Source organism: Pristiophorus japonicus, chromosome 1, assembly GCF_044704955.1.
Source record: "Pristiophorus japonicus isolate sPriJap1 chromosome 1, sPriJap1.hap1, whole genome shotgun sequence".
In the NCBI taxonomy this organism is placed as follows: Eukaryota; Metazoa; Chordata; class Chondrichthyes; family Pristiophoridae; genus Pristiophorus; species Pristiophorus japonicus.
Window position 1 is genome coordinate 249,092,568 of NC_091977.1, and position 18,870 is coordinate 249,111,437.

Genomic DNA, 18,870 nt, shown 5'->3' on the forward strand with positions numbered 1-18,870 from the left:
TGGGAATATGTACTGGAACTAACTGTAAATTAGAGAGCCATTTAAGCAATCTGCCCTCTACAGGGCATCTGGGACCTGTGTGAACAGGGAAAGCAACTGTCTATTTCCTTAACCAATCAGATTGAAGAATCATTAAAGAGCAGTGCAGAGGCTGAACGAGGAAGTATCAGTTAGAGTATTTAATTCAATGTCAAATCAGTTACAGAAAGCTAAATAAAGAGAGAAAGAAGATGGGATTAAGAGAGAGAGAAATAAAAGAGACAGAAAGTAAAGTTAAAAATAAATTACATTTATTTATTTTTTTCAATTTCTGACAATAATTAAAATCTGAAAGAATGAGACTCCACACTTGTAAAAGTTCATCTTCAATTCCAGAGAGGTTGTTTGGCAGTAATTAAGACTTATCATGGCATTAAAAAATTACTTTTCGTGGAATGGACAGGACCTAACTTTTTCTGGCATGTTTAGTGCATATATATCACGCAACTTCAGGCAGTTCCATGTATTTCAATGCAGAGTCTCTCGGCGAGATAGCGCAGCTCCTGGAGGAGCAGGGCAACTTGGACAGCAACTTCCTGATTTCCGCGTTTAACTATGCATATGCAGTCACTGGAAGTTGCTGTCTGATTTTAACTTTAAAAACAGTGAGCGCTGTTAGCCTCACCATTGTTTCTAAAGCAAAATCTGGCCCACTGCTTTTCAGAAGAGTAAGCAATTGAATCCAACATGAATGGTCACAGACAGAGGAGACAATGTGGATTAGTGGAGGACCCACGGAACATCTAAAGTGAACTGAAAATGCAAAGAAAAATCTCAGAAGGGGGAAGAACAAAATATTTAATTTGAAAATAAATGTTGGATTTTAGTGTTCAAATAGCAGCAGAGGGGCCTGTAGCAGAAATGTTTCCAAAGCCAGACAACTCCAGCAGGACACACTCTAAGAACAGTGAAAGTTCCTCTCCCCCCACACCCCACCCCAAATACTGGGCAAATATTTGGCTGCCATCCCTCACAGATAAGCAATTGTTTGGCCTCTTCACCTTACCCTCTCCATCCCTCTACCCCCCACCCACCGGTGAGCATGTTTTCAGCCCCCTTCCTACACACCTCTGCTGAGCAACTTTTTGGCTCCATCCAAATCCTCCCCCCGCTGAACAAGTTCTGACCCACCTAAGCCAGATCCCTCACCCTGTACAAATTGAGAAAGAAAATTCTCAGTAGACAATGGCTGGAAGACAGCAACTCTAAGTAGGCAGGGATTATGTTAGACATTGAAACCATGAAGTAGTAGTGGAATATCCAACCATTAATTGAAAGAAGCAGAAAATCTCCCCCCGCCCCCCCACCGCCATCAACTGGGCAGGAATCATGATCCTCCCCCCGCCCCCCCCGCCCCCCGCCGCAGTCAAATGAGCAGTAAATTATGGATTACACTCAATCCCTCCCCCCATGTCGCAGCCTCAAATACCTAATCATTCACTGCTGGCTGCATCTCCTCTATCGATTTTTCCTCCTCCCCAATGACTGCATTTCCTATTCCAAGCCATCCGCTGTCCATCCCTTACCACCCGCAGTCCCACATCCTCCAAACCTCCCATTGCCTGCAATGGTACAATCACACTGCTCACCACTCATCAGTTGTGTGCCCAACTCCAAAATAGCCCTTTCAATTCTACATGGCGATCCAGAATATCTTTATATTTTAATTGTGGTGAGATGCCCCATCTAGTGGTCCTAGAGACAAGCAGTGAAATGCCAGACACATGCTGGCTAATTCACTAGGAATTAAAACCTTAAGCTTAATATAAGACAGTAATTTTCCTTTACTATTGACACAGCAAATAAAATGACAGACAACAGATAACTTCCTGTAAATGTGAAAACATTTTACATTGGTTCTATTTCCATGGAAGCATCTAAATCTCTGTATCTGATAACCCAAAATTGCTCTATTATTTATATAATTCACTATAATATTCCATTTACCAGACTTTGAATAATTTTGAATCACAAACCACCAACTAATCTTGGAACATTACATAATTCTAGAGTAATATGATGTTCAGTGGATGCAAAAAGCAAGAAATCCTATCATTTGATTAAGTCCTATACCAGACTGCAATTATATAACATAAATATCATAGCATCAAATTTTCTCTGGGATTGCATTGGGTCCCTACCGATTCCTGGATTTTTTGGAGAACCTGCAAGAGGTGGAACCTCCACCAGCCTCTTACAAGGCAAATGGCATTAAGGAGCCGTTCCGGGGGCAGAAACTCCCTGTGCTGGAACTCCCACTTCCCTACTTCAGTCGGGATCCAGAGAAGGCCTGGATGCTGAGTAAGCTGAAGTATACCGCGTTCCTCCATGGGAAATACAGATTGGTCAGCTATGGGAAAAGAATACACCAGAGATGTGTCTATAGTGACACGCGCGACTGCCAACCCCATGCAAATTAGGTGCCCTACTGCTAATTCCACAAACTCTGGCAAGGTCAGCACTGGAAGGCAGCAATTCTGGTATTTATACCAAGATCTTGACCTATCGATATTTGGATCCATATATTACACTATCATAGCTAATCTGTGGATCACATCTTGTAAGACAGTTTTCTAAGACAATATTGAACCTGCAATTTTCAGAATGCATTACCTTGACTGAGTTTTGCAAAACTGTTACAGGAAAGGTGTTAGTAGGCATGGAGCTCAGGAAGAGCCTGAAGTTGTCATGAATAACAACATCTGGGGAAAAAGAAATAGCAATTTTTTTCATTCCTATATCAATATCTATCTTTGTAAACAATAAGAGAGAAAACATAAAACACTTTCGCTTCTTCAAGCACTGCAAATGGCAAAGCAGTGGAGAATGCATTTATCCTTTTGGTGATCTTATGTTCTAATGAGCGAAATTCTGACTTCTGTAAATTGTTCAGTAAAGAAAAGCAAAGTTCTGTAATACAGGAACAGTTAAAACAAAAATAAAAACCTGCTGCTAAACCCGAGGACACCCACCCACTGCAAGTACTGCCAACTCTAGGACCACAGCCTCTGTGCTTGCAAAACTCGGAGACACTTTGAAATGCTGCTAAACTCGGTGATGCCACTCTCCCATGTTGGTAAACCAGTGGACCCTGCTCCCCCAGAGCTCCCAAATCCAGGACCCCACTGCAAATTAGTGGCCTTCATAATATTACATTGGAGTAGAAAATCACCTCGGGCGGTAGCGCTAAACGTGTGGTGTCACATCATAAGAAAAGAAAAACACAAAAAATAGGAGCAGGAGTAGGCTAGACATCCCCTCGAGCCTGTTCCACCATTCAATATCATGGCTGATCTTCGACCTCAAATCCACTTTCCTGCCCTATCTCCATATCCGTCGATTCCTCTGGAGTCCAAAAATCTATCTATCTCAGTCATGAATATACTGAACGACTGGGTATCCACAGCTCTTTGGGGCAGAGATTTCCACAGATTCATCTCAGTCCTCATCTCAGTCCTAAAGGGTGACCCTTTTCCTGAGACTATGCCCCCTAGTTCTGGACTCTCCAGCCTGGGGAAACAACCTCTCAACATCTACCCTGTGAATCTCTCTCAGAATCTTATATGTTTAATGAGATCACATCTCATTGTTCTAAACTCCAGAGAGTAGAGGCCCAATCTACTCCATCCCTCTGGCTGCCCGTTATATGCCCCGCTTGATATTTAGGTCTATTGAAGTCAATGGAACTGAATATCGGGGGGTGGGGGGGGGTGGGGTGAGAGGAGAATAATGGGCAGCTGATTCAACACCAACATTGGAGAGTGGCATCTCAGAGTTTGGCAGCAAACAAGGCAACTCCTGAGCTCTGTGTGCTCTGAGACAGCGGTCTTGGAATTTGGCAATACTTTACTGTGGGTGGGTGTCGTTGGGTTTAGCAGCACTGCAGAGGGGGAGCCTTGTGTTTGGAAGAACTGGGAGTGGAATGCAACATTTCCATCAATGGGATTTGACAGTATTGGAGAGCAAGTTTGCTGGATTTGGCAGAAAAGAGGAGGTATTGTACTAAGGGAGTAGCAGCACGGGAGACGGGGTATTGCAGTCTAGTAGCACTGGGGAGAGTCAAGGAAACAGTTGATTATCATTTTAATGTGAAGACATTGGTCAAAAAATGTTATCTTCTGTTAGCTACTGCAGGTGGATAAATAACTAAATAAATGTTTCTGTAGACAACAATTGTCTCTCTGTGGTGTAGACTCTTCCTCTGAAACTTTATTAATAAAACCTTTTAAAATTGATCCTGCAGCTATTTTTGAAATCATTTAAAAAATGATAAATTCAGTTACTCAATGAGAAAAAAAGCTTTTCAAGTAAGGATAGTAAATTTGCCGTAAACAAATAGTCCAATCTCTGCTGCGTGGATGTCCTTCTTACGGGGATGCATTGGATCTTTCAAAATAAATTTTGGCAGATCAGGAAAGTTGGTTCTCGGCGCATGAACACGTTTGCACGCACTCGGCGAGGCTGCAATTTTAGGCCCATAATGTTTTAACAGGGCTAAAAATAAACTTACTTTAATGGACAGGGTTTTTAATATATAAATGAGTGATAACATTTTATTTTTTGAAACTCTTATGTTTGCTTTTACCAGCATAAGAATTTGAAGGACATTCGCTGGGCAGGAGTTGGGCAAATTCCTTTGCATGCATGTGATCTGTTAAGAGATTTTTTGACAGACCGCAAGTGCCAGGCTTAGGCGCATGCCCAGAACATGTGGCGACCCCAATGGCACACCTCGTACCCACACGTGGGGAGCGCGATCTCGGGCCCAATATTTCCTTTGAATGGTAACTATAAACATAACACGTCTTGTTAGTCATGCAATTTGCGTGCCTCTCTGCCTCTTTAAAACCGTCTTTCTGTTTGAAGTAAAAATAAACACCTGTGAAACTTTTACCTCCATAAAGAGTTCAAAATTTTTCATCCAGATTGTTTGGCAATCATTTGGAATAACAAATAGAAAAATACTGTTATAACCTGATAAATTAGCTGTGCGGATTTGGACTGTGTGAGTCAAACTAATGTGTTCTAGAATACTCTCCTCATTGCATATGTTCAGACTGTGTCATTCTGGGAATTACAGTCACTGCTCTAAAAACTTTTCTTCAAGTATTTTTTTAATTCCTGCATCTTCGGGGTAGGAATGCTCAGAACAGCCCTAAACACAGCCAATGAATCCATGGGGCACGTTCTCCAATATTTCATCATTCTTTACTTATGTTACTTAGGTCTACCATTTCATAAAGATTTAGTAACTCGGAGGAATGTCAGCTCCGGAGAGTTTTGAATAATTGGGCTGCGAGGTAACAAATGCATTAAAATTAGCACATAAATAAATGATGTAGCAATAATTAATGATTTGGACATCTTTTAACAACAATGACAGTGCAACAGTTGCATCCAGAGACAAAATATTTTGGCTGGGACGTTTGACCTGCGTAAGCTATATTACTGCCAACTGATTTTACACGCGAGGATAATAATACTTATACTTACTTGGTTCTGTGAATGACTTAACTATTTCCTCCAAGGCTAACATCCACGAAACTGCAAGATGACAATTTTGAAGAAATACCCAGTTTCCTGTCTTTAGAGCTTCTTTAATCAGTTTATCAGCAATGGGCCCCTGTCCTTGTCCCAGGGAAATAGACTCTACCCTGCAGTATGAAAGCAAGTAAGAGTGTACACATACTAGTCAAGAAGGAGTAACATAGATTTGTTGTGTGACTATACATAAAGACTGTATGATTACATTTTTTTTTAAACGCAGTAAAAATTAGATTATTTATTAAACTGACATCCAATGTAAAAGGTATGGTACTTCTTTCAGAAGTGAAATAAAATCTAGTGTTACTACATTCCTGTCATGTGGTAATAAATATTTTCTGATATTCACCAACAAGGAAATAAAATTGCCCCCACTAACACATTCTGTATATGTTAGAAAGAATAATATAGGTTGTGTCTGTTGCAAGGAAATAGCGAGATAGATTCAAACTTTTGGGCATCTGACCAAAGGAGCTCACAGGTCACCTACCGAATGGAGGCCCGAGCCATTTAGAGCCATGCCACAAACGAACTGCACATCCTGAAAGGGTGTCCCGCTGCATTTCACCAGTTCCAAGCCAACACAACATCGGGAGGCTCGAACACTGCACCAGGCGCAGTTGGTTTTGGGACGGGCGGGGCAAAGGTGAACGAGGAGGGGGCAAGCCCGGGTTGGCACCAGAATTTTGGATGATCCTGAAGGAACAGCCCCCAGCTAAGGTATATGGTTGGGGGGAGGGAAGCATGAGAAAGAAGAGGCCCAGTAAGAGCACTCCTGCTCGGTCCACAAGGAAATATAAAAACACTTCTTCACTCAGAGGGTTGTATGTTCAACACGGAGCTCAATAGATTTTTGGGAACTCAGGGAATTAAGGGATATGGGGATAGTGCGGAAAGGTGGAGTTGAGGTAGAAGATCAGCCATAATATTGTTGAATGTTGGAGCAGACTCAAAGAGCCAAATGGCCTACTCCTGCTCCCATTTCTTATGTTCTTATGTTCTTATTTAAAATAATTTTGTGGGCCCTTCTGGACTCTCACTCCTGCTTGCCGCTAGCATTCACTGGCTGCTCTGGCATTGGGTATCATTGCTGCGGTCAGCAATTAAAATTGTGTCGGGGTCCAAATAATTGCATCATTGGATCCTGACATTTAAATAGTAGAGGCACCTACCTGCCTATGGCCGAAAACCCAGCAATTAAAATGGCAGTGGGCGCAAACACAACAGGAAGCACCTGACTGCCATTTTAGCCACACGCCTGCCCCTTCCCGCTTGGCTGGCAGGATTAAGGGTTAAAATCGTCTACCTCTCCTACAATCAGATTGTCCAGTTGGGCCCACTAAATTTTTCTGACTCAGAACTTTCACATTGGCATAAAGGCAGGTCTGAAGTAATGACATCTGGGTAGATCAATGAAGCTGGGAATCAATCGGGCCACACCTGAATCCCCTGAAGATAAGGACATTTTTGTTTAAAATCTGGATTAGTCTCCTTGAGACAAGAGGCTGAAGGAGAGATGACTGGGATTTTGGGAGGCAGGGACCAGGGCAATGCTTGGTAGGTGGGGTGGGGGGGGTTGGGTCTTCTGGTTGTACCAGCAGGTGAGTGTCAGAATGTACCTTCAGTATGCCCGCTAGCCTCATGCAAAGTGCAGGCCACCCACATAACCACTATGATCATGGCCCACAATTTTCCCGGCAAGCACTGGCTATCTGTAGCAAAGGACAATCGCTGTGCTTTGACCAAGCAAACAAGGAACTTACCTGTCAGAGTACTCCTTTTCCTTTGCAAATCTCAGGAAGGCTCCCATAGGATCTGAACCAGTACTTAATATGTAAATGAGGGGAATGTTATTGGATATGTCCTGATAAAGAGTAGCCAAATCCACAGGAGGATTCTCTACAAACTCCTTCCCAAGAGTTTCTATGACAAAATCTGTGATTGCGAATATCACCTTGAAAAAAAGAATGAAAAACAATCCAATTATCAAAATATCTTAGAAACTATTTTCTGCCTTCATGATTATTTTTCCAACTTTGCTGCCTTTTGAAACAATGGGGTAGCAATTGTTTGAGTGTGTCTTTGTGGGAAGATTGGGAAATCATGTTTGAATAACTTGACTGAGTTCTCTGACGAAGTAATGGAGGGGGTTGATGGGGGTAGTGCATTTGATTTGCATATGGAATTGTAAAAGGCGTTTGATAAAGTACCACATAATAAATTTGTGAGCAAATTTGAAGCCTGTGAGATTAAAAAGGTAGTGACTATGTGGATACGAAATGGGCTAAGGGACAGAAAGCAGAGAATAGTGGTGATCAGTTGTTTCACAGACTGGAGGGAAGTATACAGTGGTGTTCCCAAGGGGTGGGTGTTGGGACCACTGCTCATTTTGATACATATTAATGACCTGGACTTGGGCATACATGGCACAATTTCAAAGTTTGTAGATGACACAAAATTTGTAAATGTAGTAAACATCAGGAGGACATAGACAGACTGGTGAAATGGGCAGGCAGGCACATGGCAGGTGAAATTTAACGCAGAGAAATGTGAAGTGATTCATAAAGAAATAAATGCTTGCATTTATATAGCACCTTTCACGACCTCCGGACAATCTAAAGCGCTTTATAATCAATCTAGTACTTTTGAAGTGTAGTCACTGTTGTAATATAGGGAAACATGACAGCCCATTTGCATACAGCAAGCACCCACAAATAGCAATGTGATAATGACCAGATAATCTGTTTTAGTTATGTTGATTGAGAGATAAATATTTGCCAGAACACCGAGGATAACTCCCCTGCTCTTCTTCGAAATAGTGCTATGGGATCTTTTGCATTCACCCAAGAGAGCATACAGGGCCTCGGTTTAATGTCTCATCCAAAATTCATGGATTAAGAGGCAGAAAGTAGAGAGTAGTGGTCAACGGTTGTTTTTCAAATTGGAGGGAGATATACAATGGTGTCCCAGGATCGGTATTAGGACCAGTGCTCTTTTTGATAGATATTAATGACTTTGACTTGGGCTTGGGTATACAAGGCATCATTTCAAAGTTTGCAAATGACACAAAACTCTTAAATGTGGTAAACAGTGGGGAGGGTTCTAACAGACTTCAGGAGGATATAGACAGACTGATGAAATGGGCAAACACATGGCAGATGCAATTTAAAGAGGCAGGGATGGTGGAATGGCTTCCCCAGCAGGGTTTCCTTTCTGCTGAGTGATCTGGATGCTGGCAAATTATCGGTGTCCAGATCCATGGATCAACAGAAGAGGAGTATCCTTGGCCCACCTGAGGATGAGGCAAATTGATTCTCTTATAAAAGAGGTTTAATTGCCAGCATGTTTAATAAAGTTTGAGCACCCAAATTATAACCATACTGATACAAGCATCCACCGACAGTATATAAATCGACTGACCTCGCCCTGATCCCAGATACACTCGTGGGGTCAGGGGCAGGAAGTCTAAAGCGCATAAGGAGTCCCGCTCTGCTGCACAGGGTCAACCTGAGGATTTTCAACAAAGTGCTTCCTTTTCTTATTTTGATGTAACATTATTTTACAGGTGTTTAAGTTTTTGCTGTGAATTAGCTGGATCACAACTAAACCTTGTTCAGGTTAAAGAACCACATCAAATTAATAACGTACCTTTTCTTCCATAAAACATTTAATTAAAATGAGTTTCTGAAACATGGTCAGCCTTTCATTCCAGTGCCCAATGATAACATATTCTTGGTCTTCAGCTTCACGATCTGTTGGTTTTGGTGGATATGGTAGTAAACGTGACACATATCCTGACCAAGATGGTGGGTTGATATCAAAGTCAAGACGCCCTGAAAGAATAGTTTACAAATGTTATCAAAACTTCTGACAGTTCAGTTATTGAAAACAAGCTGTAAGCAGTCATAATCTAGCAAAAATATAGCAGTTTATAGTAAAGTAAATATTTTCCAATGAACTAAAGCTAGCATCATTGCAAAAAGAAAAAATGAACAAATCACCTCCCAATAGATGGGTGGCCTTCTCATCCTGTCTTCTGTGTAAAGCCTCTTATCTTGCACAGGAACGCTCTCCATTTTGCCATCAGCTGCTGACTAAACCACAATACATCTGTGCTATGGAAGCTCCAGAATGCTTCTCAATGTCTCACCTCTGAAGCAGGGTGGCACATTGAATAAATGGTTCAAAATACCAATAATTAAAAAAAATAATAATAATGAAATAAAAAATGAATTAGTAAAGTAATATTATCTGTTAGGTCAAGTGTTAAAACCTGCTACCATAATGACAGTACTTCCTGTGACTGGTCAATACCAAGTGCCAGGCAGCGGTTAAGTCACCTGGCAACCTCCGGAGAGTGCCAACGGCTTCAGGCAGATGAACGCCTGGAGTAGTGTAGTGGGACTCAAAGGAGAAAATGCCATCAAAAGGTAATCCTTGAATGAGCCAACAGTATCCACAACCTGCAAGCTGTGTCACAGCTACAGTGCATATTAAGTCAATGAAAGAGCTACCATGGACAGTTTGAAACACAACACCAGGGTTTAAGTTCCTGCCTTAAAGTGGGGATTAGTCACAGTGGTTCCGACGATTGTTGATCAATGGTGATGATGAGAGTAATATTACAAAAAGCTGCAATTTCTTTGTGGAAATAAAAGTTAACGTATTTGAAATTTACCTAATTTGACAGTTATGGGAGTTCCAACAATTTCAATTGTGATCCCCTTGAAACTTGGCAAATGCTCTTCAAGGTCACAGCATGTGTGCCACTGTACAGTTTTCAACCAATCAGCTGGTGGTTTTGGAGGACGTTGCTAGAAAAAGTTAAATTGAAATTAAATATCATATTAGCAATTTCAATTAAATAATCCTTTGTTGAGAATTAGTTTGCTAAATTTGAATGTCAGCAAAGAATGAAATTGAGAGTTGTAAGACTGATCTGTTCACAGTGCTGCTGGAGTACTGTACTTGCAGTATGCTTTACAGCTTTCACTCCTCCTTACTTGAATGCAGTGACTTATACTGGATTTGACACTATGGACCAGACAACCATGTGCTATCTTGTCCAAATGGCCAAACGTGAGCCTGTTCAGTGTCAGCAAGCCATTTCACCCTGGCACAGGGTGAACATGACAATTAAACTATATCATACTATTTGAAGCTACATGATTCAACAATTTGTTTGGGGGAACTTGTTTGGAACATTGCATGGTATTTGAATTAACATCAATGAAATAATACTGATTGGGTTTTTATAGAAGATTCTTCTCTCTCAATGGTCTCACTAGTTTCCTTAAGCGAACCTTGTCCTTTATGACCTAGAAACTGTGCCTTCTCTATATTCTGTCCTTGCAGAGGTGAGGACACACAAGATTAACAGTGACTCTACTTGCAGTCATTTTCTTACTGGATTTAACATCGACTGCAAAGCCACCAAACTGCCTTCAAAATGGCACCATTCATATTTGTCAGAAAATTGATTATCTGAGTCTCTTAGATTCAATAAAGTTCTAGTACCTGGCATAGCAAATGTATAAAACTATCTGTATCAGAATATTATATTTGAGCACATTAACAGAAAACAATGACAGCCTTATCAAAAGCCTAAGGAAAACAGAAATCCTGCTTCTGACACTCCCAGGAAACCAGCATCACCACCTGTAAAATAAAACAGACCGATCACTTGACTGTGACCCAGGCATCAAATCAGGACATGACAAAGGCACAACCTGCCCAGTTGAAACATGCAAAGTCCTCCTCATTAACATTTTTCGACTGGTGCCAAAGTTGGGAGAGCTGTCCTACAAATTAGTCAAACAAATGTCGAACATAGGTATACTCACAGAATCATAGGCAACATCCTAGACCCCTCCAGCACTATCTCTGGGTATGGCATATCCCACTGTCAGGACAGAGTGACCAGAGGTCAACGTACAGTGGTACACAATTGGAGAGGAAGTGGCTCAGAGAGTCCTCAACATTGACTTCGGTGCCCACAGAATCACTTGGCTTCAGATCAAACATATACAAGCAAACCTCCTACTGGTTACTACCTACCATCCTCTCTAAGCTGATGAATCAGTAATCCTCCACTTGGAGGAAGCACTAAGGGCAACAATGGCACAGTATGTACTCTGGATGGTGACTTCAATGTCCATCACCAAACGTGTACCTCGGAAGTACCACCACTGATCGAACCGGCTGAATCCTGAATGACATAGTTGCCTGACTAGGCTTGCAGCAAGTGGTGAGATAACCAAGAGGGAAAAACCTATTTGATCTCATCTTCACAATTACCTGTTGCAAATGCATCTGACAATGACAGCAATGGTAGGAGTGACCACCGTCCTGTCCTTGTGGAGATCAAGTCCCCACCTTCATACGGACCATATCCTTCATCATATCATGAGACACGACCACCATGCTAAATGGGATAGATTAAGAAAAGATCCAGCAGCTCAAAGCTGGGCAGCTGTGAGGCGGTGTGCCATCAATAACAGAATTGTATACCAGCACAATTTGTAACCTCATGGCCCAGCATATCCCTCACTCTACTATTACCATCAAGCCAGATGACCAATCCTGGTTCAATGAAGAGCATAGACAAGCATGCTAGGAGCAGCACCAAGCGTACCTGTAAATGAAGTGACAACCTGGTGAAACTACAACGTAGGACCACATACATGCTAAACAGCAAAAGCAGCATGTTATGGACAGAGCTAAATAATCCCACAACAAACATATCAGGTCAAAGCTCTACAATCATGACCAATCCAGTCTTGAATGGTGGTAGATAATTAAGCAACTAACAGGAAGAGGAGTCTCCATGAACATCCCAGAGGGGAAGTGAAAGTGACTGTCCTTGACATCAAGGCACCATTTGACCGAGAACCAAGGAGCTCTAGTAAAATTACTTCAATGAGGATCGGGTGAAAACTCTACATAGCTGGAGTCACACCTGGCACAAATGAAGATGGTTATTGTTATTGTAGGCTAATCATCCCAGCCCCAGGATATCATTACAGGAGTTCCTCAGGACAGTATCCTAGGCCCAACCTGTGAACTGCCTAAAAATAGTGGCCCACGGATCCCAGGGACACTCCGTTGTGCATATGCGAACCTGGGATCACATGGGGTGGTGATCCTTTCACTTCCTGACTCTTAGCCAATCAGGAAACAGAGGAATGTAATGTAAATATATGTCAATGGAAGATAGAAGTCTTCTGCTGGTATATATTTACAATCTACATAGGGCTAGATTTTATACTTTTGTGTAGATCGCCCAAAAATGGGCATTATTTCCGGCGTGGACGGCAAAATTGGGTTTTCAGATTGCCGGCTTCTTGCCCATTCTCAAAGCACCTAGTTCCCATTTTTGAAATTGGCGTTACCGCGAGCGATATGAAATGGGTGGTAGTGTTAAATCTCTCTGACCTTCTGCCATAAAGTGTCGCGTCCTTAGCAACAGCATGGCAACGCTCGATTCCCGCGATTCAGGAGGTCAACAGTCATCATTACATGCGCAGAAGAGGAGACAGAGAGAAAGGGAGCTGAGAGGGACTAAAAGAGTGTGTGGCTGTGGTGTGTGTTTGTTTGGCTGTTGTGGGAGGCACGAGGGTGATTCACCAGCAGTAAAAAGCCTACTAAGCACCAAGAACATAGTTGGCACTGAGTTTTTGTCCAACAAATAAGATATAACATGGAAGGGATGGTGGAGGCCCTGGAGCTGGTAGCCAGGAACACTGGTGGCAGAGGGCTCCCAGTGGTCCCAGAGCGCGGCACTGCACCCAAAGATGCCGCGCCCTCATTGCCAACGACGTGAGAGCCAGGAGCAACATCTTGCTTCTGGCTCGGAGCACGTTCCCATTTCGACAGTCCTCTCCCGTATCCGTCCAAGCAGCGGTTCGGCCATCATCCCCCCACCCCACAATGAAGCATCGCCTGAGGAGCTCCTCAGCCAGGCGGCTTGGAGTCAGGAGGGGAAGGGGTAGAGGTGGGGAGGAGAAGCGGGGGGGGGGGGGGAGGGTGGAGGTAGGTTGTTTTTTTTTTTTACAGAAATGCTGATGATTTCAGATAAATGTTCGGTTTAAATGTTTTTTATTTAACAAAACCTTGTTGCGCATTGGCTTAGATAGCTGCACCATTACATGCTGGTGATTCCTTATCAAAGGGTATAATTACACTTAACTTCAATCAACTTAAACTTTAACTGTCACCAAGGTGATGCCCACCATTGACGTATGATCTGCACACCAAGCAGTGTGTGAGCCTTGTAAATACCACCAATGTTCTTTCAAGCAAAGCATCATTGATGAGCTCTTGACATAAGGCTCTTGCAGCTATCATGCCACCAAGGGCCTTTCATGCAGTCTACAGGGGGGCGGGGACATGGCTTCAGCGTCAGCCTGATTGTCTGGGCCGATGTCAGCATCCGCCTCCTCGTCCTCTCTCTGGTGAGGTGGACTGTCAGACTCTTCAGGCAATTCTTGTCTCCTCCTGATAGCCAAATTGTGGAGTACACCACCACGAATTGAGCTACCTGCTCAGGGTAGTATTGGAGGTCGCCTCCTGAGTGGTCCAGGCATTTAAAGCGCTGCTTAAGCACTCCAATGGTTTTCTCCATGATATTGCGAGTGTCTCTGTGGCTCTCGTTGTATCGCCTCTCGGCTTCGGTGTGGGTGTCACGCAGGGGGGTCATCAGCCAGGTGGCGAGGCCATATCCTTTGTCACCAAGCATCCAGCATTGATCTTGTGGCTGATTGTTAAACAAGTCAGACACAGTGCTTTCACGCAGGATGTGAGCATCATGGATGCTGCCCAGAAATTTTGCAATCACTGCCATTATAATTTGCTGGTGGTCGACAACGAGTTGGACATTCAGGGAGTGGAATCCCTTGCGGTTCCTGAAAACCTCTGCATCCTGAAAAGGTGCCCGCATCGCGATGTGCAGACAATCTATTGCTCCCTGCACTTTGGAGAAATTTGCAATTCTGGAGAATCCTAGAGCCCTCTCACTCTGTGCCTCCCTGGTCATAGGGAAGCTGATCAAGTCCCTCCTGTGTGCGCACAGGGCTTCAGTGACCTGTCTAATGCAGCAATGTGTGGCATGCTGAGACAGACCGCAAATGTCGTCAGCTGAGGCCTGAAAAGAACCGGACGCGTAGAACAACAGTGCCGCGGTAACTTTGACCTCGACGGACAGTGCACTACTGATGGTGCTGGCAGGCTGCAGATCTCCCCTAATGGCATACCTCAGTGATAACCCCTTTGTGGAAGCGCAGTCTCCGAAGGCAGGTGGTCTCGGGGAAGTCGAGGTAAGACTGCTTGTCCCTGTACTTGCAGGGGGTGTAATGTCTGGTCTTCCTCATCAGTCTGGCACGTCTTACATTGGGCACATAATACTATGGAGCATACCTTCGGCCATCTCGAGTCTGCAGCACGTAATTAGTCATCAAGAAAGGGTGAGAAAGGACAGGCCCCATTGCAATAGCTCTCTGTTTTCCACCGATTGGTCACAAAGAATGAATGTCCCGACGAAGACACCTATTCAATTCCAATCATTCACAGTATAGTAAATATGTTTGGAGGTGATGTGAACATCTGTACAAAGACCTCCAGATTACATCTGAACTCCCCCGAGGTTGAAGCAGAGCAGCCTTTTAAATGAGATGTGATGTAGAACATGGCGTCTATAACAGTGTGATTAGTTCCACTTTTACCAGGCGTTTTTTGGGGCGAGCGATATTGTGGATGATGTGTGTATGAGGTGGTGAAAGTGACGCTGGCCGATCTCCTGGCTGTTAGTTTCGGCAAATGTGATCTTTACGACAAAAAAAAGTGGGTGGTTGGTATTATTGAATCTCGGCGTTAATCCCGTGTGGAAACTAATGCTGCCGATATTATGTGCGTTGATTTTGCCCATTCTGATGATTCCTCCCCAAAAAGTGGGCGGTATTATTTTTTCCCGGCGTTACGCACATGGGGAAAATAACGCTCAGCGATAAGTTTCCGTAAAATGCCCGTCAGTTTCCATTTTGTGGCTAAATGGGCTATATATGGGCGTTATATGTCATTTCAGTGGTCAAATGGACGTTAAGTGGGCATTAAGCATGCAAAAAAAGTGGAAAATCTAGCCCAAAGTGTTTAATAGCCACTCTTAATTGGAAATATTGGTTGAATGGATTTAAAAAGGTAGGTATATGTATTTTAGTTATGCCAGATATATATTTGATCAAACATCTTTCATAACAATGTGTAAATGATAATACTGCATTTGTTAAATGTACGATTTTTACCGATTTTGTATTTGAATTGTGCCCATAAAGTAGAAAACCCCAGTACAAAATATTTCTATAAATCAGCAGGTTTTTTTTATTGCAATATGTTGAGAAATAATCACACAAAAACATTGCCCTTAAACCAATCTATAGAATGCCTGTTGCTGATGTTCAATTTTTGGATTTAAAAACTCATCGGGAAAGATGCATGTAAAGTGCTTTGTGTCTGGCCAGTAAATTCTTAATCCGAAAATGCTGGAAACACTCCACGGGTCAGTCAGCAGCCACCAACTCATAATATTCTCATCCCGTCTGACCCCCCCACCCGCCCCACCCAGAGTAGCCGCACCCCACCCCCCCCGCTCCCCTGCCCCCGCCCCCGCATCCCCCCCCCCCCCCCGCACCCCCTCACACTGTGCAATAGACTCCTGCACTCCTGCACCTCTTTGCACCAGCCATAAACATTTTCAGGGCAATTAATGCACAGTAGGTGAGCAATTAACCCAACTTTTCATCAGTACGTTGATTTCAATGGGTAAGTGAAACATGCAGCAAAGCCGAAGCAGAGTTGGAACTTGACAGATCGCAACTTCAGGATTCCCGAACTTACGGTCAATTTCACAGGCAGTATGAAGGCATACTCAGAGTACGTCGTCATACCGATCGTGAATTCAGGGACAATTTTTTTTAAATTCATTCACAGGATGTGGGTATTGCTGGCAAGGCCAACATTTATTGCCCATCTCTAAATGCCCTTTAGAAGGTGGTGGTGGTGGTGAGTCACCTTCTTGAACCACTGCATTCCATGTGGTGAAAGTAGTCCCACAATGCTCTTAGGGAGCGAATTCCAGGATTTTGATCAAGTGATGATGAAGGAATGATGATATATTTCCAAGTCAACATGGTGTGTGACTTGGAGGGGAACTTCGAGGTGGTGGTGTTCCCATGCGCCTGCTGCCCTTGTCCTTCCAGGTGGTAGGGCTCATGGATTTGGGAGGTGCTGTCGAAGAAGCCTTAGCGAGTTTCTGGAGTACATCTTACAGTTGGTTCACACTGCAGCCATGTTGAAAACAGTTTGTCTCCTGTGCCCTTTATGCACGTGCTGTCTTCGCCACTGCTACCATAGCCATATTGTATGATACCACTGTATCTATGTTTTCAACCTTCTGTTATACACTTTTGTCAGTGCTTCAGTGATGCTTCAAAATATTGCTCTTCATTAAACTTACTCACGCAGGTGCGATATGGAGTTGAATGTCCATTTTTAATTATTTTCCGCCATGTATGATTTCACAATTGATCTTTAGCAAGGCATAAATCAGACTTTTTCTCAAATTTCCATCAAAGTTTGTTAATCCATTTGTGGAGGGTTAGTAACACACAGGGAACATGGACAAATAGTTATCCCTTTTTACTGGCATTTCAGCACTATTTATTAATGCCTACTTTAGTGCTAAAATTAGTGCAAAGAATAATAAATAGCTCATAATTAGCATTAAATGGATACATTTCTAGATATTAATAAAAACGACTGCACATAGAAACATAATCACACCATAATAACTGGTCAAATTTCAAAAAGTTTAAAAACTTGAGAATGCTTTGAAACGAATTTTATATTGGTCAGCATTTCAAAATACATAATTTTTAATATTCTGATCCATGAATCTAAATTTCTAAAGCATACCTTATCCAAGCTGACAGCCCCCCTGAGGAAAAAGTTCCATTCAGCGTCTGAGATTGCATCGCGCTGGCGCAGGATCTCAGTACAGAGCAAGAAACTGTAGACCAGTTTGTGCTGTTCAAAGAGGCCACGGGACACATTGGTGTATATGACGAATAGTGTCGTATTTAACAGAGTCTCCAGACGCTTCTTCAGGTTATAGGTCTTTTCAGACGACTCAATGGTCATATTAAAGAGCTACCAAAAGAAAAATTGAGCACTGAATAATGATTCCTTACTATTGCAGCCTATGTGTATATTTTACATTTCTTTTGAAGAAGCAAAACAATCTAGTCCCTTTTGGGCCTTGAGCATATAACAATGAATAGCACTGAGCAATATAGGTTTGTTTGTTGGTCTCTTGAATTAGTTCATCTCTTATAGGGCAACAATTGGGAGAACTACAATTGGTATCTATTTTACATCTGGTGATGTGTAATTTAATACATTCAGGATTTTTTTAATGTATTTTAATGTATCTTATTGAATGGTGGTGCAGGCTCGAAGGGCTGAATGGCCTACTCCTGCATCTATTTTCTATGTTTCTAAATCATATTATTTTAAAAGTTTTTTTTTAATGAAACAGCAACTCAAACAACTAAATATTTGCAACAAACAAAACTGACTGTGAGCTAAACTTTCCATTATTGTGCAGATCTCCCAAGAATGGGCATTATTTCCAGCACTGGCATTTATAATGGGTTTTGAGATCGTCGGATTATCGCCCATTTTAAAAACCCCAACTGTAAAGTCCTTACTCTACAGCATGAAACCACACGAGGCACATTCTGGGGACAAAGTCACTCTGTGACCTCAACTCTTTATTTACAGCACTCCACAAGTGATGACCCTGCGTGGGACCTCCCTTTATATACCTGGGAGATCAGGTAAGAAGTGTCTCCCACAAGTTCACCCCTTGTGGTCAAGGTGTGCATCTAGGTTGTGTGTATACAATAATACAGTGGTGTTACATACATGACACTAACATTCCACTTTATAAAATAGGCGTTACTGGGAGCGATCTGTATTGGCGTTAGCAGTAAATTTTTTGCCCTTCTGCCGTAAAATGTCGCCATCCATAGCAACGCTATGGCAACGGTCATGTCCCGCATTTCAGGAGGTCAGGGGCCATCACTACATGCGCAGAAGAGGAGAGAGAGAGAAAGAGAGCGATAGAGAGAGAGAGAGAGAGAGAGAGAGAGGGAACAGAGAGGAACTGAAAGCGTCTATGGGTGTGTTGTTTGGCTGTTGTGGGAGGCAAGAAAGAGATTTAGCAGCAGTAAAAAG

The 18,870-nt window shown here is 42.8% G+C and overlaps 1 protein-coding gene across 2 annotated transcripts in view; it reads right to left on the minus strand.

Moving 5' to 3' along the window:
• dnah6 (dynein, axonemal, heavy chain 6) overlaps positions 1-18,870 on the minus strand; it is a 669,683-nt gene that overhangs the window by 168,606 nt on the left and 482,207 nt on the right. For both annotated transcript variants that reach the window (XM_070888374.1, XM_070888373.1), the window contains 6 exons: positions 17,548-17,781; positions 10,262-10,397; positions 9,232-9,416; positions 7,347-7,537; positions 5,533-5,693; positions 2,653-2,741 (listed from right to left, as the gene is read on the minus strand). In XM_070888374.1, the coding sequence (XP_070744475.1) occupies positions 2,653-2,741; positions 5,533-5,693; positions 7,347-7,537; positions 9,232-9,416; positions 10,262-10,397; positions 17,548-17,781 (996 nt within the window). The remainder of the gene's footprint in view (positions 1-2,652; positions 2,742-5,532; positions 5,694-7,346; positions 7,538-9,231; positions 9,417-10,261; positions 10,398-17,547; positions 17,782-18,870) is intronic.